The sequence below is a fragment of the Lepisosteus oculatus genome, chromosome 22 (assembly GCF_040954835.1).
Source record: "Lepisosteus oculatus isolate fLepOcu1 chromosome 22, fLepOcu1.hap2, whole genome shotgun sequence".
NCBI classification, from domain to species: domain Eukaryota; kingdom Metazoa; phylum Chordata; class Actinopteri; order Semionotiformes; family Lepisosteidae; genus Lepisosteus; species Lepisosteus oculatus.
Window position 1 is genome coordinate 4,872,394 of NC_090717.1, and position 27,542 is coordinate 4,899,935.

Sequence of the window (27,542 nt, forward strand, 5' to 3'; positions counted from 1 at the left end):
GCGTAGTGGTAGGTTATGTTCATTATAAGAAACAGCCAAATTCTGATAGCACCCTAAGATCTTCTGTGCATGGATGTTACACAAACTGACACATTACGTCCACACATGGATCGTCACCCGCATTCACAAAAAAAAATTCAATCTGGATAACGAAAAGCAATGGAATACTTCACCATACACACTCATTAATCACATTTTGTATTGTTTAGGTGGTACCGGGGGACCACGTGTGTCGCTGCAGGCAGTGAGTAAGAAAGGGATTAGAGAGAGGAGCGAGCTGAATAGGAATGAGACACTAAGAAAGATTCCAGCGGCAGGAGAAAGACAGGGCGTTCCTTCACCTGGAGTGAATGAAAGGAATCAGGACAAAAAATAATGGCAAGGCCGGCTATATCTTGGACGCAGTTACTTTGGACAGTTGGGAATTAACTAAAAACAAACCAAAGTACGCAGAAGATGCTTTATTCTTCTTATTTTTGGGGGAGAAGACAAAGTTAGAAGCTCGGTTTGGACTGCTTGTTTCTTTTTTTAACTATTACAAATTCTGGATCTGACTGAAACGAATTATTCATATAAATTGGACACAGGGAGAGAAATTTGAATAGGGGAAAAAAAGATTTCAACTTGAGCAAAAGTAAAAGCATTTTATATTGGCTATTCTACTAAAACATGCAGGATTATTATAACACTTAAAGGTTGTGAAACGGCGATAAGCAAAAGTCTAAACCATGTATTAAAGATTTACAAATTTGTTTTCAACAGAGGGAGGTTTTGGTCTGTGTAATTCATTATTGTTCAAAACAATAGTTTAATTCTTGGGAATATACCACTTATGAGGACAGATTCCAGATAGCTTTTAAAAGCTATCGCTTATGGAACCACCGTGAATGTGCGATACAGGTCCTAAGAAATTCTTAAGAGACTTTCATGGGTATAAGATTAGTCTTATAATATGGAAGACAATGCACTGCTGCTAGAAAATTTAAATCAATAAAAATAAACAAGATTTCACTTTGGAAGGAGAAGCCTTTGGCAAACTTGATGAAATCGTGGCTTAGTTTAGTAATTATCTATATCAGTGCTGCGACATCAGATTTATGGGTTTCAGGAATAGGAACGTCTATAGTTGGCATCGGTAAAGTAAATGCTAAAACGGCTTTTGGCGCATTCCCAATCTTCTCTTGTATGAAGCTGTTGCTTTCTTCGTTCTACGCAAGAAACGGGACTTAATCGCATTTTTCTGTATGGACTTCTGTATGGTTCCATATCCTTACAAGTGGAGTATAGCTAACTTGGTGTCTGTTTACTAAAGCTTGCTATATGAAGATCGCGATACAGGTGTCGTCTTTGGATTGCCAAAATGCCTCTGCACCCCGTAACCTCCACCTTAATGTACAGAGGTATCTGCACAATTCCGGACATTCTTACGTACAGGACCCCTATAAATATCCCAGAGGATGAATTAGAGGGTATGTATGAGTTTGTTTTTCTTCATTCATCTCAAAATATAATGCAATGTGGCAACCAGATCACTGTGCTTACTGTAAATGTTCCCTGTCATGTATGGTCTGGGTTCAAGGAAAATTCATAGCCGCGCGGTGGCTGACAGCCGAGTGTGTATGCGATACAGAATTTCTAATTATAATAATAAATGCATTAAAGCCATTGTTCCACTGAATGCATTTGTATCGCTCACCCTTCACTTCTAAACTGTAACAAAAAATCACCAAATTGAAGCAAACTTTTAGAATAAAAACCCGAAGCGTTTGATACAGTAGACCGATATTAATGTTTTAGTCCTTTGCGAGGATATCATAGGCAAAACCTCATGCAGATATTTCCATCACTCCAAGCGTAAATGGTGCAACTTATTAGACTTTATGCCGTAAACACCAAAGCAGAACAGTTTGCAATCACGTCTGAATAAATCCACGCGGGAAATCCACCGGGAACCACCTGTACAACCTCACAGATTGAACACGCGAGTTAATATTTTCGCCATTAGAGTATTTCCCAGTATATTCCTTACCTACGGATTTTCATATGCCGCTATTGGACTATCACCTGCACTTTTAATGTCAGCAAATCGTATCAGACAAGACACTTGAAGCCATATGAAGCGTCAAGAGAAACCTCTATACCTCTTTTATTAATACACTTCTAACATAAGCAATTGTAACGCCACAAAATAAATTTGCTTCATGTGTAATCGAAATAAATGGTATTGCTAATGTGATGTTATACTGTAAATTGTATTTCAAGTCAACAGGGGGCTTATTTTTTCAGTACAATGGACAGCACTGAAGCATTCAATTATCACGTTCCAACTGTTTCAACATTCTTAGCATGTCCCTAAAACTCTCACAATCCTAACACTCCTGCAGAACATACAAAAGGATTTCAAAAGCTGAGTGATCTTGTTTTTGTCTGTGAATGCGTCTACGTGTGTCTGGTTTCAACAGATTCGGCACGTCTGCTACTTTCTACAGGAAATATCCTTTGTGTTGTTTGTATTACGCGACAGTAACCAGAACCGCAATTTTGCGATCTCAGAAGATATCCATCATCCCGAACAAGTAGTTTCAACGTTGTTGCTCCCCGTAGTCCTGTTGCCTTGCAATTTATAGTCTATAAAGAGAAACATTGTTTTTCCATTATTGTTGTCTAATCCTTACCACGGCAACACGCTTGATCAAAAAATAGCTCTGTGGGATGTAGGATTTTATGTTGCGTTTCCTTCAGCATATGGGCTTCATGAACACACTGCACAGAGCAGTGTGTCACTTGTGAAACAAGCATAAAATGATTTGTTGCAAAGAGTTATAAGCAGTGTTAATTTTTAACGATCGCACTGTTATAATGCTATAAAAATGTAATATTTCTTTTGCATAACATGGGTGTCTAGGATGTGGGGTTAAAAGGATGATGTAAAAGCAATGGCATTAACCCAGTTCAACTTTCAAATGATGTTTTTTCTCTGGGGTGAGAGACACAAATTGGCTCAGCTACCCAGTCTGTTCTCATACCTGCCTTGTATGTCTGGGCCTGGAAGAGCACAAAACCTATACAAAAATAAAATTCCATACCGTGACAGAATGTGAGGCTCTCAAATTTGCCCGGTATGTTTGAGTGGACATTCTCCATGACTAGAGTGCACTCCATTGCAGTTTATGGGTTTTAGAAAAAAGCAATTCCCATGAATGAAACATAGTCTCTTGTGTCATTTTAAGCATTTTCCCTTTATTCTTGCCCATGCCTGTATTTATGGATCTGAGCAGATTTAAAGGATTATCATTATCTATCAGTTTTCAGACGTGGTAATCCTTAGAAACATACCAGCCGAGGAAATTTCATTGGGATATGTAAAAAGTTACAGCTTTATTCAGATTATGAGTCACAGTAGCCACCTTAAAAAAAGAAAACTGAGTAAAACTTACCCAGTTTCTGTATTTGGCTTTACCAAGTGCCAATGTCAACATATTAACCAGCTACTGCCTCCACAATTTATTTTGCCTTAAAAGAGTGAGAGCTCTGGAAGGCAGCAGAACTTCCATATAAATACAGACAGAAATTCAAGTATAATTTGTGCAAAAAAAAGTATATAAAAATGATAAAAGTCCTAAGTCGTGTTATCATGTATATAGAGAAAAAAAAATCAGTGTAAATTCAACTTACTGTGCATAAAGTCAATTGATATGTCCATTTGTCACAGAAAATGTATTATTTGATATGTATTTAGAAATATTCATAAAGCTTGTCTGTAGCTTTTAAGTCTTGCCATTTGTCTTTGAATGCTCACACTATGACTTAAATTCACACGTCACACTTTTATACATTCTTATAGAGGATTTCTACAGTACCTGATTTTCCAGTGACATACCATGATCTTCTTCGGCTGGATTGGTTCCAACTTAAAATTGGTAACATGCAGAGCATCAAAAAGAGACACATCACTTGTAATTGCAACAGTTTCAAGTTATTCTCAGGAAAATTACAATCTTTTTGTAGCAGGTGCACTGTCATTTTATTGATGTGATATAGGTAAATCCATTATGCTGATTAACATTCAGTATCAACAGGGAACCTAACATGAATGTCACAGGCTAATAACCTGTAATGCCACCTTTGGAAGCAATAAAAGCTGTACACCTGTGATGCATGCTTTGCACAGAATTGTAAATGCCGTCTTGTGGAATTTTAATCTTGCTCCTCTTATAGAGCTTGGACAAGCAGGTGCCCTTTCTCTGTTCTTGGAGCTCTAGATGCTGTGCATATTTCTAGTTCATTCCACACATGTTCAGTGGAGCTCACATCTGGGCATCTAAGGCAAAGCAGTTACCGTCTCATCTCACAAGACAGCCATAAGATTGTTACAGGAGAAGCAGGACAATGTCGTGCAAGAGCATGGTCTTGTCAGGATATGCTCAAAGGAAGGGCAGCAAGCAGGACTTGATCAGTTTAGCGCTGCACAGTTGGAATGCTATAAATCACAAGTGGAATTTTGTAGCAACTAGACACTCCTTCCCAGACACTTGACACTTTGACCTCTCCATCAATCTTGGCAAGGTGTCATGACTCAGGATCTGCCAGATTGCGGCCTATCATTGACAGACTGCATTTGGCTCTAACGCTTTGCCAAGTTAGAAGTTGCTGGCTCTGAATACTCCAGGCAGTGCGTGACCAGCCTCAGACATACCAGTAGCATGTAAAGTGTAAAGTGCATCATTTTCACCACTCTTCACATTCTACAGCTTATTCATCTCTCTCTAAACAGGTCAATTAATCAATTAAATAGGTCTAAACAATTATGTGATGTTAAAATATGTAACCAGTATACAAAATCCATTTACTTTATTTTTATATAACATTCATGCATAAATGGGGTACCAGGTTTAATTTAGTGCTGAGTTTATTATTTTGTAAAGAGGGTTTATATGAGCGCTTCAATGAAATGTACTTGTTTTGATGAACTGGTGTGGAATGTGACCCAGAATAAAAAAATGAATAAATAAATACATATAACTCTACACCCTTGAAATATTACACCTGATGTGGCCAAATTGGTGCCAATTAAAAAGAGAAAAATGAAATTCCCAAGATGTACCTAGAATACTTCTCCCTTGAGTTATTCTAGTGATCATAAACAACAGCACACATTTAAGTTCAGCATTGAAGACAGGAGCTTCATAAAGTATAATGCTTATGAACACTTATCACAACATTGGCTTAAATGCTCCGACACCTCTCAGCACTTTTGGGTTCTATTTTAGGCTAATTAATAAAATATGGGCTTCTAATAGCACCATTAATTTTCTAAAGGTGTCTCAAAAAGTCAGTGGAGTATTTCAAGATCCTGTAAAAACAATACACAACTACGGGGGAAAAAAAGAATGATCACCTCTTTACTACCTGTAGCCTTGGTAAAATGCTCAAAAACTGAAATTAATCACATACAGTAGGAACAATTTACCAAAAGTCACCAGGAGTGCACCAAATTCTCGTTTCAGCAGTTACTTTTTTGTGATATACTGTATCTATTGTTTCACTGCTTCCTCTGTAGATTGGTTTTCCCATTGTGTATGAAAGGAACAAAAGATCTTTCCAGCTGAAAAAAAAATAAAACTGATTTATTTTCAGCATGAAAGGACCTAGCATTTTGGCAATCTTCCCCTCTGCAGGACTCTATTAGAATGAACTAAGAAAACAGACATGGCACTGTGACTATCTGACCACCACGAAAGAGTTTTACTCTGAGCTGGGCACAGGTGTTGAGCTACAGTATGATATGTGTGTGTGGAAGTAGTTCTGGATGTTCCTCTTAAGTAGACAATTTCCTACATATTTGTTTGGTGGTCACCAGGGAGAAAAGGGAGATTCAAGCCTATCTGTATCAATAAGAAGAGAGGAACAGTGTAGGAAATGTCTAGAACCATTAATTATTAGTACAAGCTGTACCTTTTACTTTTGAACATTTGAATTATTCCGGCTGTCTGCTGAAATCTTCTATTATGGTTTTCTTAGTTTTTGTAGTTGATTGCACATTGGTGTTGTGTCCTGAATTGAATAAATGTCCTATCTTTTTTTTGTGTGTGCTCAATATTGAAAAATGTTTCACTTTGGACAAATACTGTTGTCAATAGTTGACTCCCACTTAAAGAGACCTTGTTTCTTTCTTGTCTTTTCAGTTCAGGACCTATACACATCACAGGCCTTTGTTTAGTAATTAGGAGCTGTCAGCATCAAATACAAAGAGTAATCAAAAAAGTAACTTGAATTAAACAAAAATCCTGCAAATCAATTGATGTTGATCCTTTAAGTCCGTTAAAGATCTTTTTGCAGAGAGAAAAAAAGTCAACTGCAAATGTTTTTAGAAAATTGTTATTACACACTAGCTCAGCAAGAAGAATAAGTTACTATTACCCCATCTGGTTTCAAAATGTGTTGAAATTCAGTTTTTCTTCATCTATGCAATTTGTGCATCTACGCATGGGCTATAATACAGTACATTGGGTTCAGCCAATCAGTTTCAATTTAAAGGAGAATTGTGCTCTCGTGCACGTTTTCAATTATTTCCTCTCCCAAAATACAAATTCATTAAATAAAAAAAAAAAATCAAGGGCTTGAATATTTAAATATACAAAACCTCTAACAAAACCCAGAACTTTGGGAAGGAAAAACAAAGAGATAAGCAGTATCGTGGGAAGGCACTGCTGCTCACCAAGGTTCAGAAAATAAGCTGGTTTACTAGGATAGTACTTCATTGAAATTCCACTGGTGTTTTCTTAAGAATCCAATCTGTTATGGTTAAGAGGATGTAAAGTGGTAAAGCCAGACTCTTTCTGCTAAACATTTACCTTGTTTTTCTCCTCTGAGGACTAGGTATCGATTATGTTGCATATTATTGTGGAGAATTTCCCAGTTCTCTACCAATGAAGACAATATTAGTAAAACCTGCTTTATAAAAAACACAAATGGGCTTGTAATGAAGCATTTTCCTGAGCTCCTTCAGTTAGTATTAGGGGGGTCCCATATACAGTAGCTTACACCAGATTGTAAAAGCAAATGGGTTTTTGTCCTTGGATATTTCATTTACAGTACTAAAGCACAGGGGGAATAAAATGGAAATTACTGCTATAATTACAGTGTCATTTCATTCTTTTAGCTTAAGAAGATAACAATGATATTTTAGTATAAAGGCTTTTGATTCTGCATCGAATAAAACATTGCTGGATACCCAGAAATCCTTCACTAGATCAAAGTTGCTTAGATTTTTAACCTGGTTGCTGAAATCTGAGCATATTTGTCTGCCCATGAACAGATGAACAAATGTTTTATTGGACAGGCGACATGCATTGGGCATCATTCCCTCACTGTTGAACATGACATGAACATGGCATCTTCTATAACATTAGAAAATGTCTCATCTATTTTGGAATATGTAAATTAGGTTTTTAAGAGTAAAAAGATTTAGCTCTTTTAGTGTGTCAGTGTAGGACATTCCTTTGTGCCTGGGAATGTATCTGTGCTCTCCTTTCTGGACTGATTCCAGTGCAGTAACATTTTTTTATAATATGATGATCAAAACTGTAGACAAAATTCTAAATGAGGCCTTACTAGTGTGTTACAATTTTAATATAACAGTCCTTGATTTAATTTTAATACTCTTAGCTATATATATCATAACAATCTGTTGATCTTTTTTACCACTTTCCAACATTATCTAGAAGTCCCATTAAAAGATGTCCCAACACAGCCAAGTCATTTTCATAAGCAGCTCATTCAAGCTCATTGTTTCTGATATTATACTTATAGTATATACCTGCATTTAACACTAGAGGCTTGTCTAAATCACAGTAACCCTAGGAGCAATGCTACTGAAACATTCTGATCCTGTTATAATAAACAGCTTTATTTTTATATTTACCAAAATAAATTAAGAGATGAGACAGCTACATTATCTAGGGAGCCTTATTTTTTCATGTATGCCTGACTTATCTGATCTGTATCTTTGGATCTATATTCACATATGTTGTTCACATTTCCTCTGCAGGGCGACGTCCCATTCGCTGGCTTGCAGCAAGTCTCATTTAGGCAATTCCTGCACTTACAGAAATCTATGCTCACTCACTTTCTGTCTATCCATCAGCAGGATGGCTGTGAGCATTTTAAATTAATGATGTGTAAAACTCAGGCGGCTTGGGGCAATTGAAAACCATTTTAAAGGTCTGTTTATTTGGCCAAAATGAAACACCTGGGTACAGAAAGGTATGACACTATTAAACAAAGCCATTCTGATTCCAGAAAAGCACAGCCAGTGACCGAATAGATTGCAGAAAGTGCAAGGACTTATGTTACCTGCCTCGACAACTGATCCAGGCAGAGCTTAAAATTTCTTATTAAAAAATAAAACATTTACTTGAAGGACACACTTAAAGCACACCACTGTCATTGAAATAAACCCCACCTTGTATTCCAGTCCCATTTTCTAATTTACTACGTTCTACCTTCTGCAGATCATCAGGGGCGTAACTAGAGAAATGTCTGGAGGTTTGTGGTGATGTCATCCTTAAATCTAAATGGATTTTTAATTTCCTGTCTATGTTATCCAATAGCCACTGGGTTCCACCCGTTAGGTTTTTCTTCATTCAATGAAGGTCAGTTTAGAATAAAGTTGCGAGGCACATGAAAAATAAAAATGGTCGTGTTGTTTTAAATATCATGGGGGGGGGGGGGGGGCACAATCATTAACATCTTAGATCTAGCACCTGGACTCATGCACCCTGAAAAATTCCAAAACCCTAATATGCTTCATACCACCTAATACCCTAATCAATCCTGTATAGAGAATACACTAAATGGGTTTGCAACCTGATGTGTGCTTTGCTACAGTATATATAAATAATCCTTACACCCAGCCCCACCTGGATAATGTGACAGCAGCCATAGTGCGCCAGTATGCTCGCCTCACATTAGCTATCAGTGGGGAGGAAAGCAGAGTAATGAAGCCAATGTATGGGGATTATTAGAAGACCATTTTTGTTAAAGGCCGGGGGGGGGGGTTGGGGGTCAAGACCCCTACTCTTTTCAGAGAAACACCCTGGGATTGAGATGGTGTTTTTTTACAGTATAGTATCACCCTCACTATGCTGAGGCATTAGGATCCACACAGACCACACGGTGAGCTCTCCCTACTGGTCCCATTAATAGTTCTTCCAGTAGCAAACAAAGCATTTCGCCCCAACAAAAACCTACATGAATTAAAAAAAAAAACACTGAGATGTTCTCCATAACCATGTGCTCATTAACTGCAACAAATTTCCAGATTTTCTTCAATGTTCATTTTTAACACGGTTCAATGTTCATTTAAAACACGGTTTTATGTCAATACTTTAATTAGATGGTGCATGATAACAATGACTTGAAGCTCAGTTTTTCAGCATAAGCATATAATATTTTTTATCTTGAATCAGGTGTTTTTTTCCCAAGTTCTGGTAACTAGGTCAAATCTATGAAGCAAGTTAATACTTTTATGTCATTTAAATGTATGTGAAAATACGTTTACAGTAAAGGTACTTAAAATTATTATTATTATTATTATTAAAATTGCAACATAAACATACAAAAATCAAGACATACAAGAAAGTTTGAAATTGCATTGAAACCAAAGCCATTCCCATAAAGGGATGTTATGCAGTCATCTGAAAGTGTGTCAGTATTTTTTTTTGTTAAAGGCAGAATACTCCTCTGATCTGTGTTGTACCACAGAATTGAAACTGCTTTGGGAAAAGTTGTTGCAAATTGGTGTAATCCCAGGGTCATTTCTATAGCTCAGAACAAGAATTGCAGTGGCTGTGTATGGTATTTATAGATTGTAACATGCTGTAGTAGTCCCCTGACTCCATGCTGTTGCAGTGCAGAGATAATTTGGCTGCTCTGTATGTAAGACTGTCTTCCTCCACGGTTACAAATGGAAGTGTGCTAAAAGCCAGTGCTATTATACAAAATATACGGTAGTTACTGTGGGGAAACATGGCTTTGTAAATATGATCAGATCAGCAATGCAGTGAAGAGAGAACGTTAAGGGCCTATGCTACCTAATGTCCAAACATTTCCCTGCAGGCTTCTTTCACTTTTTTAACATTCATATTAAAGAAAGCAACACTGAATTACTACTTACTCACTAGAAGTGAGTAGCAGTACACTCACTAGGATAATTCTCTAATTGAAAGGGAGGCACTGGAGGCAGTTTGGGGTTATTTTATTAGGAGGGTGCATTTAAATTTGATTAAAAACACATTTTGCAAGATTAATAATTTCAAATCACTTGAGAGATGTCGTTTTAGTTGCTAATATGCCTGGTGTGACTTAAGAGATTTTACTAGGGAGATGTCTGACAAGAAAAAAGAGACTGTATTAACTGCCACTGTAGCTCTGCTTAGAAGCATAGAAGCAACAGATATAGGATGGACAGCAAATGTTTGAAGTTAGATAAAGAGAAAAAGAAGAAGAAAAGAAAAGTAGAATGAGAAAAATGAGAAAATCCTGTAAATAAATCCAAAAACGTAATTCTTCATCTCAGCTTTTTCAGGACACAGTGCTTCCAGTACTTATTTAATCTCTCTACTTAGTTATGTAGTTGAATTTAATTATTTTCCTTGGTCTGAATCAGGTAATTGTTTAAAGAGAACCATATGTACCTGGAGGGCTGGAGATGAAAACTGTCACCATGACAGAAGTTTTAATTAACAGTCCACAGTGGTGTTCCAGAGTCATATCCAGGAATTCGCGGAATAGAGAGTAGACTAATGCTTTTACTAAATCGTCATGTAATCTATGACTCATCACTAAAGGATGACGCAATTCACAATCAGCTTCTTATACTGTATGCACCACTGTCAAGGAGAGATGCAGAAGTTACGACTGCTGGGTGTGGGGTACTTGAAGGATACCAACTTTGTCCAGACTCTGCAGCTGTTTGGCTTGCGCTGCCATTTTGAGCAATCCATGATCCTATCTCCCTCCTAATTCACCTTCCTCCTTTCCTACAATCTTATCTATGGTATATTGTATGTGTTTAGAATATCTCAGCCTAGTTAAGGGGAACAGGAAGAATTAGAATTAAAATGATTGTTATTTCTTATTTAAACCAGTGGTCATACTGTAGAGTGTTTTGCATCTGATAAACACGAAAAAGCATGCTGACTTTAAAAGTGTGATTTTATCAGATGTTAAGAAAAATGTCTGGAGGATTGTGTGGTTAAATCACAATCTTTAGTAAAATAAAGCTTTTCCAGGAGAAGCTGGAGAGAAGCTTTGGTTCCAGTTTTGTTTATGCCATTAAAATACACCCAATCAATCTTTAGACTGTCATTGTGATTTTGTAAATTTTGAATATGTGTTGAGCATCAGTGGTTCTACGGAGAGATATTAATTTTAATCGCAGGAGATGTCCTCTGAAATTGCAGTTTAATGAGGGAAGCAGAGCTTGGTGAGATCAGTCAAATTGTATAGTACTTTAGAAAGGGAGGAATGCACTAATGAAATTCACAGACAACACCACAACTTTCAATTAATAGCTTGGTTTCTACTAGGAATATTAATGTTAATAATAATAATAATAGTAAAAAAGCTCTATTTTGAAATCAATTCATAGAACAAAACCCTAGTCAAAAGGCATAATTTGTCCTGAATACAGTGTTTATGAAGTTTTAATGAAAATGAAGGTATACTGAATTTCCAAAACAGGACTGTAAAAACTGGATCAATTAGTAAAGAATTCTAGCAGATGGCCAAAACAAAATCTTACAAAAACATTCTTGTAGATTACTTCTGAGGATTTTCTTGCTGTTTTCTTTGACAGTCTGAACATCATCTGATAGTTTCAACCAGCGGCTAAAGATTGATAAACACAAGCAAGTAATTCTCATCATTTCTTCTCTTAAATACCACTTTGTTCACATATCTGCCTACTGAAATCTAACTTGTTTCATCTTTGTGAATGAGAACTTAAATATACACTGGAAAATGTCTGACTCAATATGTTTTTTTTGGGAGAAAGAAATAACCAGTTCTAATAACCTCAGTTCTAAGGAGTAAGTTCTGATCAGATTCAACTGACATTTTTCTAAAACAAGCTAATCTTTTAAAAAATAATACAATCTAGAAAATTGTTTTAAAAAAACAAGACTTTTTGTAACCAGTATTTAAGATTACAATATGTTGTGTACCTTTACAATTGTATATTTTCTGTTTTCTTTAATTTATAAAACACATGAAATTATCTTTTTGCAAACTTGGTAATAGTAGAGCAGAGGCAGTGATATGTACACCTATAAATTTGTAGCACTGTTTCAGTCTTTGACATACAAAACTGAAAGCATTTTTATTAACTAGTATGTTTTTTTATCAACTAATACAGTCTTTTGAACGTGCGTTTCAAAATGAGTTGCCTACAACCTTTACTTAGGCAAAAACGTGCCGCAAACATTTATAAAGATAAAAACTGCTATAAAGATTAGAAACACAATATACAGTATATTTATATTTTACATATAAATATATTTTCTATATTTTTGTATAGAAAGTTACAGCCACACAACTGGTTTGGCCTTCTTAAGGGTCATCAGTGTGGCGCAGCAATTACAACAGTACTGTAACTACCAAATGGAACAGACAGACTAAATGGCCTCCTCTTCATTATAATTGTTTTTATTTTCTTGAACTTGACCCATGAATATATAGATGTACAGTATACAGTATATGCGTCAAGGAAGACAAACCTTGATATATATGTCTGTTCTTCTGTATGTACAGTAAATCTAAAGTGCTTTTGCTCTCAATTAACTTACCTGGGTAAATAAATGGTCCACTAGAGTGCTACAAACACTATTCATGATGCCAGATGCAGAGAATATCTAAGTACTAACATTGTCTTTGATGTTACCTCACAGAGCACACTGGCAGCACCTGGTTATATTACATCATAGATGCAGTACAGCCAGCATTACTGAAACAATTATACAGTGTACATCTGTTTAATATTTGCATAAAGGAATAATAAGACTACAGTGTCAATTAATGATTGACAATCATTAATACTGCCAATTAATAATTTATATTTATATAAAACAGAAAGCAAAAACAACCTGGTGACTAAGTAACCCACACTGAAGACTGAAAAGAAGTGAAACGAAGACTAACTACATTTTTAGTTAAGATTCACTTTATGATTTCATCTCACCATGTTTAATCTGTCAAATCCTTTAACACTTTGAACTGCCTTTTAATGTCAGCCTAGAAATTAAAACTCTTTTGTAACAAACTACAATAACAGCAGGCATGAGACTCCAACTGCAGTCAAGTTCTGACATCATGTAATTATTTCTGAAATAAATTGACACACTCTAGTAGCTGAGAGGGCTTTCACTTTTTAATTCACAATGTGCTGTAACACTGTGTGCCTAATGTGAATGCTTACTGCAGCAGACTGGCACTTAAACATACTGTAATGTTCCAGTGCTCCCATTCCATTTTTTCCCTATGACTACCAGACAATAGGAAGGCATAGGCTGATGGAGGGGTGATGTTGGCAACACTGAACTTTAACAAAAGACATCATAAGAAAGACTGCACATCATACACATTCTTTAAGAAGGACATGCAACCGACCATTATTTTTCTTGCACTAATATACAATCCCAAGGGACATTTACTATAGTTTCATCACTAATATAGTAGCTTCTCACACTGTATTTTGCTGAAAGTATAGATTTTTCACATTATCATTTCCCCTTAAGTGTACCTAGTAACAAGTTCATATATTTCAAGCGAAGGGAGAGGCACCACCTGTGGGCTCTGATGCACAGGATGCCAGACAGATAGATCTGAGAGTCTTTAAGGATCTGTGAAGGGTGCCTGGGAGTGTCTGATGGATGACCCCATGCAGAAGGATTTCAACTCCCACCTCCCACTGACTCTTGTTTCCCAGGTCAGGCCAGCACTGGACATAGTGGCCACCAGTGGTAAGGAAAGCTGTGGCCTTAATTCATATGCAACCTGTCAACCCTTCTAACCCACTTGGGTAGTTATCAGCTAATCGATCCGAAGAACGCATCCGGGTGTTTCTTGACAGAAGCCAGAGTATCGACTTCAAAAACATGGCTTGGTATTTTGTTCCAAACTCCCACAACCCTCTGTGAAGCCAAGTCAAAACACGAGGCCTTCTGAGCAGTGTCCACAGATTGGATTCCCAGTTTGACTGAGAGGTATTGGCTAGCCAGGAGGACTGTGGCTGTTGAAAGAGCCCAGGCATGGGAGGAGTTCAGAGGGTCAAGGTGAATCCTAAAGCCTCCAAGTGATTTTTGGCAAACCTTTCAACACTTTAGAGAGGATCAGCAGGAGAGTTTTTTGCAGGGCAGTTGGGATCAGCTATCTGGGAGAGCTGAGTGGAGCCAGTTGAGGAGGGTAAGGCCTAAAGGCAGGATGGCCCCTGGGAGGCCTCCTTTGGACCTGCCTTGGCCACACCTGACCAGGTGGACACCTTGAGGCTGTCCCAGGACATGGCTGGAAGGACTATCTCCCAGCAGGAGCTGCAATCTCTTGAGAAGTAAAAAGATGTCCAGGTCTCCCTACTCTCCATACTACCAATGGGAGCTTTACCAGCACTAGTGCACTGAAAGCAGATGGCTGGATACAGCTTTATCATTCTGGTCTGGCATGTGTTGTAAAGGACACAATAGTATTAAAATTCATACTGTAGATAATAGAATATTTTTTCTGTCGTTCCTTCGTTGTGACTTTAAAATAGTCAAATTGAATCATGTCACACTCTGGCATATTAATTAGATAACTGGGGGTGTGCTTCATGCAGCATTAAAAGAAATGTCAAGTATCAGGCTTAAACTACAGTACTGGAGCTAAAAATGACCTATTATTCTGACGGCGTATTTTCACAATTATAATTTTGCTGTAGTATTTGTATATGAGCTGTTATATATATATAGCTTACAATTGCATGTATACAATTTAGTTTTGCTATATTACTGGTAGTTACACTGCATACAATAATACTATCACACTTTTTACTGCAAATATGTTATAATATCTTTACAGCAATAACTATAAATTGATTTCATTATTCATTCCTACTGTATGAATATTTCCAATTTCTAAACACAAAAGCTTAACCCTACCCATAATTTAAAAAGTGCTATATACAAACTTATTATTTCATCAAAACCTTGCCTAAAATCAAAATCTTGCTTTGGTTTGACAGCAAAGACCCTAAGAGATTCCTTACTGCATATTTATTTGAATCCCCTTTGAGCAAGGTCTGTCAAAGCTGAAATTTAATTTCCTAAACATTGTTCCCAGTGCCTATGTATTTTACTAAACACCCCACAAATACTGTACAATTCTTATGATATGGAGATGATAACATATTGCCAACATAATGCCCACTCTTTGATGGCTTTTTTGACAGCTGCAATAGTAGAAAGAAGATAACATTTGTCAGCCTAATGGCACCATCTCTCAACAGCTGTAAAATACAAACTGGCATATGTTCTGAAAAAATGGGGTTGTGGGCAATCGATTGGCAAGGAGGAAATACTAAATTTATCCCTGACGCGACAAAGCATTGACCATATCAGAATTATGTCTATAAAATTCAGAGACTGAGGGATTGTTCTGAGCATTGTCCGAATGGAACATTCGTCTTGCGCTCCTGTCTTTAAGAGGATATACAGGGACAACTAGCATATTGCTTTTTCCATAATTCAAATACAAAAGAAAGGAAAAATGACAAATGTTGGAGTGCAATCTAAATCATTTCATTGACATTTATTGTACAAAGGCAAAAACAGATATAAAACAGTGACTGTGTAAATTCAGCAATGTAGCTTAATAGCACTGTGAGACAGGAAAAATTACTATCATCATAGTTCCTATTCTGTTACCATTACAATTACTATTATTACTACAATTACCATTGGTATTAGTGCTCTACTGAAAACAATCTGGCACTTAAATCCTCATAGCAAGCTTGCATTTTACGTATATGAGGCCCATCATATTCTTTCAGAAATTTTTCAGAGAAACGTAAGGCTTGAAACATTGATGGAAATCATCATACAAAAAATCTGACAATCTATTAAACTCTGTCAAAATATAACGCTATAATTGTTCAATTCTACAGCATATAAAATGTGTTGTGTTTTTTTTTATTTTCTACCAACAGTAGGAAATGTGATGAAACTAATTAGGGATTTTTTTCCTTATGAATGTGTTTGCTGGTATTCATGTGTCTGTTAAGAATTCCGAAGTTAGACATTATTCTGCGGCATTTCTTTAGACTTAGTAATGCTAATTTTATAATACTGTTGTTGTAAATAATAAACATCTCCTTACTTTAGGCACTGAAGATATTTTGTCAAGCTTGTCTGGCTAATTTACTGTGAAACCTTATTCTTTTAAATTTATTACACTGTTTTTTATTCATTCTTTTTTGTTAATGCAATGTCACATTTGTTTTTCAAATCAATTGCTGGTGCCTGTGTGCGGTACAGGCTACCCAAACAGGGCTGTTGGCAGTATCTATCTTTCTGCAGAATAGATGTCAGCTTTAGCTGTGAGAAAAATGTTGTCTCCAATGCTGTAAAGCTGTAAAGCTGTTATGATTTATGATTCAGAAATATTCTTCTGTGATACCATATATATTTAATAATACAAATCACGTTTTTTAATAGTTAATGCAGAGGAGCAGGGGAAAGCATATTGTAAAAAAAAAACAGCAAAAACAAAGGAGATCAAGTACAGTATGTCTTTCAAGCCTATGCCATATCTTCTGATAAGCCAGAGGAGAAGCCGTCTTTAAAAACACTGAGTGGAACAAACACACCCAAAGGCAGACTGGAACTGAAACCAGCATGGGTGAAAAACTTTGCTCAGCCTTGGCACTTAATATGATGATAAAAAGGTGTTAAATGAAAAGATGACCATTTGGCCTATCTTACCTCAAAACTTCTACTGCTTTCGACTGCTCTTGGTAATACTACTCCGAGCAGTTATTTTCATGCTTTACTTGCTGCAGCTGCTTTCAAATTGTTTAGTGAAAAGACAACCATTCAAGTGAGCTACTTCCTATGAGAAAACAGAGGTCACTTTCTTGTGAATTCCCAGCTAGTCTTGTACCTATGTCTGTTGTTTGATTGTAAGTGTATTTATACTTTTATAAAGATGTGCATACTTAAAGCATTTTAGTGACTTAAAATGTTAACTGTACTTCTTTAATGTAGTACATTTAATACAGATTTTTGAATACTACAACGTGTATACACTTGAATTGTAACTATTGCACTTTAAATGAAACATTTAAATTTATAATGAAATATTTCTAAGACCCAATAGAAACACCTCTGAGTAGTGAAGAGCTTTTTTAGCACATTTATACTGAATGCAGACTAGTTTACTAGTTTCTTAGATGCTCAGCTCTAGTGAAAGATCATTAGGTTTTTCCTACACAGTCCACCCATTTGAAAGAAGCAGTTCCTAGAAAGACATACCTCTATGGGCTGATTTTGTAATGCTCTTGTTATAAATGATATTAAAAGCTTTCAAGCACTTAAGGAGGCCTTTTACCAGTTAAGGATGGATTAATACTGCCACATGCATAAGATAGCAGTATAATACGTGGAAAAGGGAATTTTAAGGGGCACAAAGTTTGAAAGATATTCCATAAAATATTGGACTGTGAGAAAACTGCAGACCTGTCTACATGTTTCAGGGTTGCAATCCTGTTATTAATGTAGGAATTCAGAGAAATGCATTGTGACACCTCATATGCACTGCTATTCACATGAAAGATAGATCATTCGTTTTATATGATCTTTTCATTTTTTCAGGTTTAGGCGATAGTGGTGTCAAGCATTTTTACAGGTAATCTTGGGGAGATGAAAACCCTAACATCTGCATTTAATAATAATCTGATGGATTATGGCATAGGACCCATAAATATACAGCCACACACAAAATACATTTATTCTTAAATTTCAGTATGGTTTGTTTGTGTGCCATCTTCTTTTAAATTTCTTAGGAATAGAAAATCTTTACGGAAAATGTATGGAAAAGTTATGGGAAAAAATGCCTTCTTGGAAGTGGCAATGTTAACAAGGATAGAAGAGAAAGTAGTTAAAACAACTCCCTAAAGGAGAAAAATAAAAGAAAGCACAAACTGGAAAATACAAGTGAATATAATTAGTTTAATCATGCCCAGAAAACTGACTGTGTAATGGCAGTAGCTCTTTTTAAAACAAGTGGCAGAAATCTGAACTCGAACCTCGTCGTGTGACATATAGAGACTTGGACTTGAGATAGCAGGAAGCCTTGCTATATTGCCAATATTATTCACACAATTATCACAAATTCTGCTACCAAAATAGATTATCTTTGTAGCAGATAAGAAAGTTCTTGGGCTTTATCAGTAAATTTGGTAGTCAGAAATGTAGGAGAAATGCAATCTCTAGAACTGGGCTAATCATTCTCTTTTGAAGTAGTTCAAATATGTTTTGTATGCAAAAATCAATTTTTCTCTTTTAAACCTCAATTATTAATATCCAGCCAACTACAGCCCAAAAACACGTAAGAAAGCTCAACTGAAATTGTCAGAGAAAATGTGCAATGTTATTATTTTTGTTGCTGTTATTGTCACTATCCTCGTCATTATTATCATCATCATCAGACTGACACAATCAATCCTGTGTAACACTCACATGCCACACTATTCCACTTACTTGTATTCATTGTCCTTAACAGACTAGCAAATAACCTTTGAAGAAGCAAGGGCAAATAATCACCTGTTACACAGAATAGAAAAATATAGATCTTTAAGACTACCATATATGTTCACAACCCTGTACCCAAATCTGAGTCCAAAAGTTCTTTGTTCATGGCATATAACATAGATTCTGTACACACTGAACATTAACCAATACATGCATTTCTCACTCTTCTTGATTAAACTAACTTCTTGAGATAAAACTAAAAACGTTACAGAGAATGGGTAAGTGAAAAGATTTCTTCAGATTGAGTATTCCCATATAACCCTTACCGTAATCGCTGAACACAGGCTCAACACCGAACTTGCCTTTTCTAATTTGCCCATTAAATTAATTCAGCCCTGCTGATAGCAACACAAACTTCTATTAAAAACTTAGAAAAGATAAATAATCGCTTCCATGCGTACAATTGCACCAGGAAAATCAAATTCTCTTCAGCAAATTGGATCAATATGTTGCAAACGTTACAAGGACATACAGGGAAGTAAATAGGAGGTTGAATAGTTATGGGCTTCTGCCATGCAAAGACAGGGTATGTAATGATTTCTTTAAGGAAATGCCAATCAAAAGACTACATGAAACCAATTTTAGAATCTTCTTATATGTACGGTATGTCAGGTGTTACATTATTATTCTCAAGAAGTAACTGATACTCAAGGACTGTCATAGTTTATTATTCAAGAAAACAAGTCATTTAATGATTACAGTATATGAAAACAAATTAAATCTACAGCACATCTAGGTTAAACCTGATTTCTTTATCTATAAAAGTTAAGTTAACGAAGAAATTTGACTTAAAATATAAATTTATATAAAAGTATTATCTTAAATAAAATGTAGCAATCTAAACCAGGGTCAGCTTAGTATAAATTTTGTTCAGGGGACATTCTGTAGCCTTCAACTGCTTCACATACGCAAGGCAAGAATATATTGCCATATAAAAATGTTTTTTTTTCCCACATCCTAAAAATGGCGTTACTTTTTATCCTGTTTTTGCGCATTTTGTTTTGCTTCAACCAGACCAAAGTACTTAACTATAGTGTCATACTTCTTTGCACTGAATTTTATAGCTTGCTAATTCAGCTTCAGTTTTCTCTACATCTATGGCTATTACAAGGAAAACTATAAAGCATAGCAATATTACAATATTAATGATCATTCTGAGAACATGATCATTGAACAGGTCAAAGATATCTTTCTTTCCAGCTGTATTGCAGTATGCTATATTTAATATAATCAAGCACTGGTAACAAATGTATAAAAAGGAGACTGTAGTGGGTAATAAACATGCAGCACACAGTCATTCCTAATAGATATTCCATTAATGTCAGTATAGATATGAACTATAACTGGTTGGTCTTTGTCTGCTATATCAAAATCCATTTTCCAAACCCAATAAAGGAAAATGCACATCCATAGAAATAGGATTTGGTATTTAAGTATTTATTCATTATCTATGATTAAACGTCTCTAAAGAAGAAGAGCTACATTTCTTTAAACTAAGTATTATGTCCTGGAAATGTTAACCATGTGACACATTTAATGCGCTGAACAGCCTACCTCACCTTAGAACCTGCTTAGTTCTAATTAGATTACACTTGCATTTCTATCTGTAATTCCACACATATAAAGATGACAGGCTTTCATGACTGAATTACTTTTACTTTACCACTCCAACACCTTTTTATTATGATAACAGCAAATCATGGCGAGAATATATTATTGTAAATAATAAAAACGACTAAGCAATTTGAGAGATGATGAATAAAGTAATGAAGGCAATAATGCCAAATCTGCTGGGATTGCAATATTAATCACGCTGGCATTATGCAGAATCTTTTTCAGCTGATTGACTGCATCGCAATTTGTAGTGCCGACCAATTTCTAAATCTAAACTTTAAGTTATTCAACAGAGTAAATAAACAAATGACAGGTAAAATAAAACATGAAGTCCTTCCTAGCAGTCATGCATCAGCTGTCCTTTTGCAGGGTCACTCAAGATGTACTAAAATTAAAGTTTTCAAACCACATACAGCTACTGTACATGTTTTGTCCCTTTATGAGACAGAATATTCCTTCCTATCTATTAGAAACACTAGTGTTCAACTGAGTTATAATTTTGACATGAGTGATTGGTTCATTTGATGAGTGGTAGCAATGAAAGATTAAAAGATAGGCTTTAGCTCTGCCAAAATTCAGTGATTTTTATTCACTGTTTAATTAGTTATTGTTATTTTAAAACATTATAAAACAGCTTCATTTATATTTCCAAAAGCCAGATAAGCTCCCATTGTTCCATTTACTATAAATGAAATTGTTTTGCTTCTGATAATTCATGGAAGCCTAATAACAAAGTAGATATGTTGGTTTGTGCAAAACCTGTCCAGAAATCCTATAAATGTGCAGTAAATATTTTACAGCATGCATATACATAGAAATGTTCTATTAGCAGAAATTAGCTGTGATCTCTGGGGTTCCAAAAATAGTTTTTGTGTAGTCATACATTTGGACTTTCTGGCTTTGTCAAGTTCAGGGTCCCTAAAGCAGTCTTTCAACACCTATAATCCAGCATTTGTAAGTGGTGACACACCTTTTTATTCCTAAGGAGGAGTTTGCTACTCCTTCATGTTAATTTCATTGTTTTTTTCTGTTGGATGATGAGAATATTGACACTCTGTAACATACTCTTTATAGAAGACAGAATTAGGGCAGATTTACTTGCCTATAAGGACACCGCTGTTTAGGTTTAGCCTTAGATAATTAAAGCAAAAAATAACAATGGCCTTCATGAACAGAACCTAATATTTATCTTCCCTTCAGTTCACAATTCATTTATTTTACTTCTAAATGAATTTAATGGCAAAGACTAGCATATATCTAGACAATACTGAAGAAGAGTGTGAGATGAAACATTTATAACCTTAATCAGTTATAATAGTCTACACATTCAATAATTAAGAATTTGGCTCTATGGTTGGACAAGTAGAACTTTTATAGATGACTGAATGATAATTTACAGTGCATGTTGATCTAATCCAATCATTCATGTAAAAATATTGAAATATAAAGCTCTGAATGGCAAAAATGCAATATCACTGGTCTCATTGCTTAATCTAAACAGGGAGTTAAAGAGGGATTTTATTTTTAGACATTACAAAGTAATCTAAGAAGAAGTGTGAAGCAGGTCCCTATCTTTGTGACTTAAATTAAAGGTGATTAAAGGTGACAGCCATTTGTGTCCAGGAGTTAGTAATCAGGACATGAAAATGGTCTCTGTCCCAACAGGAAACACATTAATCGGTTACAAAATGCTTTCTGGTTTTACGACTGTGTTTAGTGCAGCATAATGACTTAATGAATTTTGACACGTGTATGGATTACCCTCCTGTATCTTTAAATGTAGTTCTTTTCCACAGAGATTCGGGAGGCATTTAAAGTGTTTGACCGAGATGGGAATGGATTCATCTCGAAGCAAGAGCTAGGCATGGCCATGAGATCTCTTGGATACATGCCAAATGAGGTGGAGCTAGAAGTAATCATCCAGAGACTGGATATGGATGGTAAGACATGAATCAGTTACTGTAGGTCCACAGTCTGTGACCTAGAGAGCCACAGCCTTGAGGGCTTTAAGGGGGACTTAAATACCTCACTGGCTAAAGGACAATTAAGTCAATAAATTTAAGAAGAAACGTATGTGTTCTGAAGGAATAAGGAATCAGCCTTAAGCAGTGGGAAGAGCAGGGAGGATACCAAACCCTTTAGCCTACCATGGTTCGGAGAATGGAGTAATACCAAGGTAGACATCCCAAGTAGCTCTGGTAAAAGAGCTGACCAGTGAACCGATGAGCTCTGTGATGATAGGTTCGAGCCTAGATTGTGTTACTAGCTGACTGTGACCGGGATTAAACAAGTGATGGCTCACAATTGCCTGAGTGCCGTCAAGAGTAAGGTGGGGTTATTTGGCCAGAAGTCATGCGCTGAACTTTCAGTACAGAGCTGACAAATTCCTGAAGGCTGGAGAGACATAGAGGAGCCTGCCCTATACTTCCTCATTCTCTCCTGTGTGTAGATCATATCTGACAGCCAATCTGTGGAATATACACGGCTGGCTAAAATGGTGATTCTGAAAAAGAAATACTCAAAATTTTAAAAACACACATTTTGTATCAGTTCATTGAATACACTGCGAATTATTAATTTAACAGCATAAACACATGCATTTATCTTATCCTACATACCTTTGCTAGATTATAAATATATACTCTTACTCATCCTTTTGAACAGGAGATGGTCAGGTTGATTTTGAAGAGTTTGTCACTCTGTTGGGACCCAAGATATCCACAGCAGGAATGCCAGATAAGTTCCATGGGACAGACTTTGACACAGTATTCTGGAAGGTAATCATCATCAATACCTTCATTCATTTTCCCTTTCTCTTCTTATTTTTTAATGAGAAATTAGACTGAAGAGAACTGTTCCGGAGGCATTATTATATTATTTAGTGATTATATGCTGTTAAGTACTAATTTGTACAACAGGAACAGCAGGACTAGCAACACCGTCATCAAAGTGTTAGGAAATCAGGTTTAATTATGTAATTTCAGATATTATCGCCTAATTATTTTATAAGAATTCCATAAAGATTTACACATCAATTTTTTACTTGAACAATTTCATTCATAATTTAATGAATAGCATAGTATGTGCTCTGTATTCTGAGTAAGAAACTTCGTTCAATTACAGTATGTAGAAAGAAAATGTCAATTCAAAAGAACAGGGCTCTGCTAACGAAAGGGGATGCCACAATCCTTTTGAAAAGGTTGTGTTGCAGAGTATTTTACATCACCTGCAGTAGTAACTATATCACTCTTCATTTCTTTGTTCCAGTGTGATATGCAAAAGCTAACAGTGGAAGAGTTGAAGAGACTGCTTTATGACACCTTCTGTGATCACCTGTCTATGAAAGACATTGAAAATATCATCATGACAGAGGAAAACCACATAGAAAACCCGGAAGAGTGCCCTGTGGATATCGACAGTAAGGAGATTCATTCTTTCGGTTTAATTGCTTCTTATTTGTAAAGATTTTTACGTTAAGACCCATTCAGGTTTTTTTTAGAAAGGGGCCACACTGAGTCTTTCTGACTACTCTCGCTCTCTCTCCTTTCCTCTCTCTCACAGCCAGCCCAACGCAGCAGATCAAGCAGACGTGTGTGCGGAAGAGCTTGATCTGTGCCTTTGCCATTGCGTTCATAATCAGCGTCATGCTCATCGCGGCCAACCAGGTCCTGAGGAGTGGGATGAAATAGGGACAAGGTTTAATGACTTTATTTCACAAGATAAACCTACCGAAAATGCATATGACTTCTCTTAGCTATTGACTTCCATGGACAATGACTCTAGATAACGGCAAAAATGAACAGATAAAATAAACAGGGACTCGAAGAGGAATCAGGAGTTCTACTGGCTGTTGCCTGGTAGTACTGCCTTACCTTGTGCAGCGGCAGGTTTTTTTAAATAATTTGTTGCCAAAATCACGATGTAAGCAAGGAAGGTGAAGCCTCCAGACGCATGGAAACGTGAAGGAAACTATTGTGCGCAGCATGAAATGCATGGATTAACAATCATCTAAATACATCAGATGTTTTACGTTTGTAGAAAGTATTATATATATATATCTCACAGAAGATTATAACGTATTTATGACCAATTGAAGATATCATAGGGGATATGTAAATCACCTCTGGTGGAAAAAAAATGGACTCTCCTGCATGGACATTCAGTAAGGGCTTGTTAGGATACAACTCACAGTATTGCTAATGTACTGTTGAAAGCAAAGAAAGGTACTTGGCATTATTTGTAAGATTAGGTGCCTAATAATAAACTAGTAAACATTTTCACATAGTAAAAAATGTTTATTACTCATTACTAATGCATTACAAATATCCATAAAACATTAATTGAGCATACAGCAATCATGTCCGTGTTTAACAGGCCAATGCTTAAAGGTCTTGGCCATTAAAAACATCAGCAATAAAAGATGAATAAAAAAAACTCATCTGTTTTTCTAGGTTTTGGGAAAGCTTGACTGCACAATGTGAACATTGCAAAAAGACCTCCCAAACTGCCATGTCAGAGTCGTTTGCTAATGCATTAGTGATGAGCAATAAATTATGTTTGTTTCGTATAAAATATTTACCTTCTGCCCCCTACTTTAAGTGGGACCCGAACGGCATGCTTAAATGAGAACTGTAGACTCTAGTAGCCATCATCTAATAGCAAGGAATGTCCCTAAGAACTCCCACCCCCTTCGTCTGCGGGGGGGAGGAATCGTCATCAGTGTCAATTGTTTTCTTTGTCCATGGCCATTAAGGACACCGGTACGTAGACAAGCAATACAAAGAATAGCATATACAAAATACTTGCGTACAATAAACACAAAAACTAGCAGAAAAAGAGATAAATTGCTCCCATCCTTGGCTGTGATTAAAAGAGATCTTATTTTTATTCCAACACTAGTGGATGGGAAGGTGGCCTAGAGAATGAAGGCTCATGGATGTCAGGGGTAAGAGGACGTTTAATAAGAACCTGTGCCGTAGGACTGAAGATTGTTCACTGGTACACGTAGTGTTTGGTTATGCAGTTTCTCTCACATGAGAACTGGAGGGGCAATGAGGCATTAAGATTTAAGATAACCTGCCTGCAGATATTCTACAAGGAGACTATGCATATAAATAAATAATTCATGGCCCTCTGAAAAACCATTGTAGCAGAAGGATACACTGCTTCAATAGCACTGGGTAACACATTACTCTTCCAGCTCAAAGGCAGGAGCAGGAATCACTTGGAAACTAGGTCTTGTTCTGAGCAAATTACCTGGCTTCTAAAGAGCAAAAGGGTTATAAAAAATGACCATGCAGATGCATCTATTTTAATTGAATGTGTTATTGTGATTAAAGCTAAACTTCAGAAACTAAAGCACTTTGTTTTGAAAGAAGCAAAAAAATCAAATAAAATCTCACGGGGCATCACTAGGATTCATATTCATATATACCTAAGAGGAAATAATATAACTAACTATAATAGAGGTGAATAAAAGTTATGTCCTTGCAGATGTTTTGATTTTATATTTCAAATATTTTTTTAAAAGGCAAAAAGTTCTAACATTTTGAAAACAGGAAATCTTAATTTTGCAGTCTTCATTACATGCAACAAACATGTCCATGTCGTATCTACAGAAACAGCGCTGTAAGTATTTTCTGAACCATGCCAATCAGGCCCATTAAGTCTTCAAGCCATTAACAACATATCATCTGTGCAATGCGATGTCAAAAGCACTCAATTTGCAATAGTGAATATTTTTTTAATAAACCAATATTACACGTTATTGTATATGTTACTTATGCTGTTTCATTAAAGAGGGGAAACATGTTCCTCTACAATGATAAATTCCAGAATGTAATTAATGAGGTATATACACAAGATGTGCTGAAAACAAAGGCACATGAGGTACACTACAGAGGAATGTGGGCTAATAATACATAACACTCATTACTGTAGGAATCTACAGATGTAATAATGTTATTCCACTGATTATAAATTACCAGTTATTCTCCACTTTCATAGGACCTTTGTTCAGGTGGAACCTCCAATCTTCAATTCTTCGTGACACATTTTATAAATTATATTAATAATTTCATAAAAAGCAGAATATATATTTTCCAAAAGTGCTGCTAAAAATGCCAGAGAAAGGGTAAACCCATAAAAGTCTGTCTTGAGATGCTTATTCTGTTTTTCTTTATTTATTATTGAATTTAGTATTTTTGAAGATAAAACCATTCGAATTGCCTATATTGACTAAAGCAATTTCTTATCAGCTCAATAAACTGTTATTAAATGGTGAGCTTGATTTAGCAGATATCGCATAAATGCACTACAAGACAATAAAAAAAAATATAGCATTTCATTATCACCAAAAGACCATCATATGACAAATAGTGGTCACTAGCTTAATACGGATCTTATCATTTCACCTGGATTATTATCCTGTTACTAATCAACAACATTATAAATCTTAAACAATGAAATGCCTGTCAACATTTCAAGATTATGAAACTGGAGGAATCCACCAGGAGTTATAATTAAATAGCTTCACATTTTATAGAACAAGTGCTATACAGTAATTTATCTTATTTCATGTAACAAAGTCCAGAATGACACTTTAAAGTAGCTAGGTCTGTGAATTTACCCCACAGTGTCAGTCAAAGCAGGCCTGTATTTTGCTATGTCGTGACCTTGGATTATGCTATAAAACTGTAACAATATCAAACATGTTTGAAACACCTTGTATTAAAAAACTAACAATCAAACAAAACAAAATGTACCTTTCTGTAAGTTACAACTTCTGTGTTACATGACATAAATCAAAGCAACATGAAGCTATTTTGATCCAAAACACAAAATTGTGTTAAAAACAGAAACAGATGAATAGATGTGAGACATGAATATACAGCGTGGTGTTTATTTGCTTTCAAGTATAGAGACTGTTTTAAATGTGTTTTAAGTTTACATTATAAACTTGAATGTGTGGCATTTTACAATACTACTAGCAAGGTACTTGAGTGAACACTAAATACACGCTCATGACACAAATGTACTCAATCACAGAAAGAGCAATTTATCGATTAAAAGATATACAGATTTTACCTA

General features: G+C 35.9%; 1 protein-coding gene across 1 annotated transcript; it reads left to right on the forward strand.

Annotated features, from left to right (window-relative positions):
* The first annotated feature begins 257 nt into the window (after positions 1-257).
* LOC102683147 (calcium-binding protein 7) lies at positions 258-27,542 on the forward strand. Its single transcript, XM_006640187.3, has 5 exons — positions 258-1,469; positions 22,250-22,393; positions 23,118-23,230; positions 23,721-23,871; positions 24,015-27,542. The coding sequence occupies exons 1-5, from the start codon at positions 1,361-1,363 to the stop codon at positions 24,140-24,142; spliced, it is 645 nt and encodes a 214-aa protein (XP_006640250.1). The 5' UTR covers positions 258-1,360; the 3' UTR covers positions 24,143-27,542.

Excerpts from the sequence above, each read along its gene's own strand:
- LOC102683147 (XM_006640187.3), top strand. The coding sequence starts at position 1,361 with ATGCCTCTGCACCCCGTAACCTCCACCTTAATGTACAGAGGTATCTGC. Across the intron at positions 1,470-22,249 it reads CCCAGAGGATGAATTAGAGG|AGATTCGGGAGGCATTTAAA; the intron begins GTATGTATGAGT and ends TCTTTTCCACAG. Across the intron at positions 22,394-23,117 it reads CCAGAGACTGGATATGGATG|GAGATGGTCAGGTTGATTTT; the intron begins GTAAGACATGAA and ends CCTTTTGAACAG.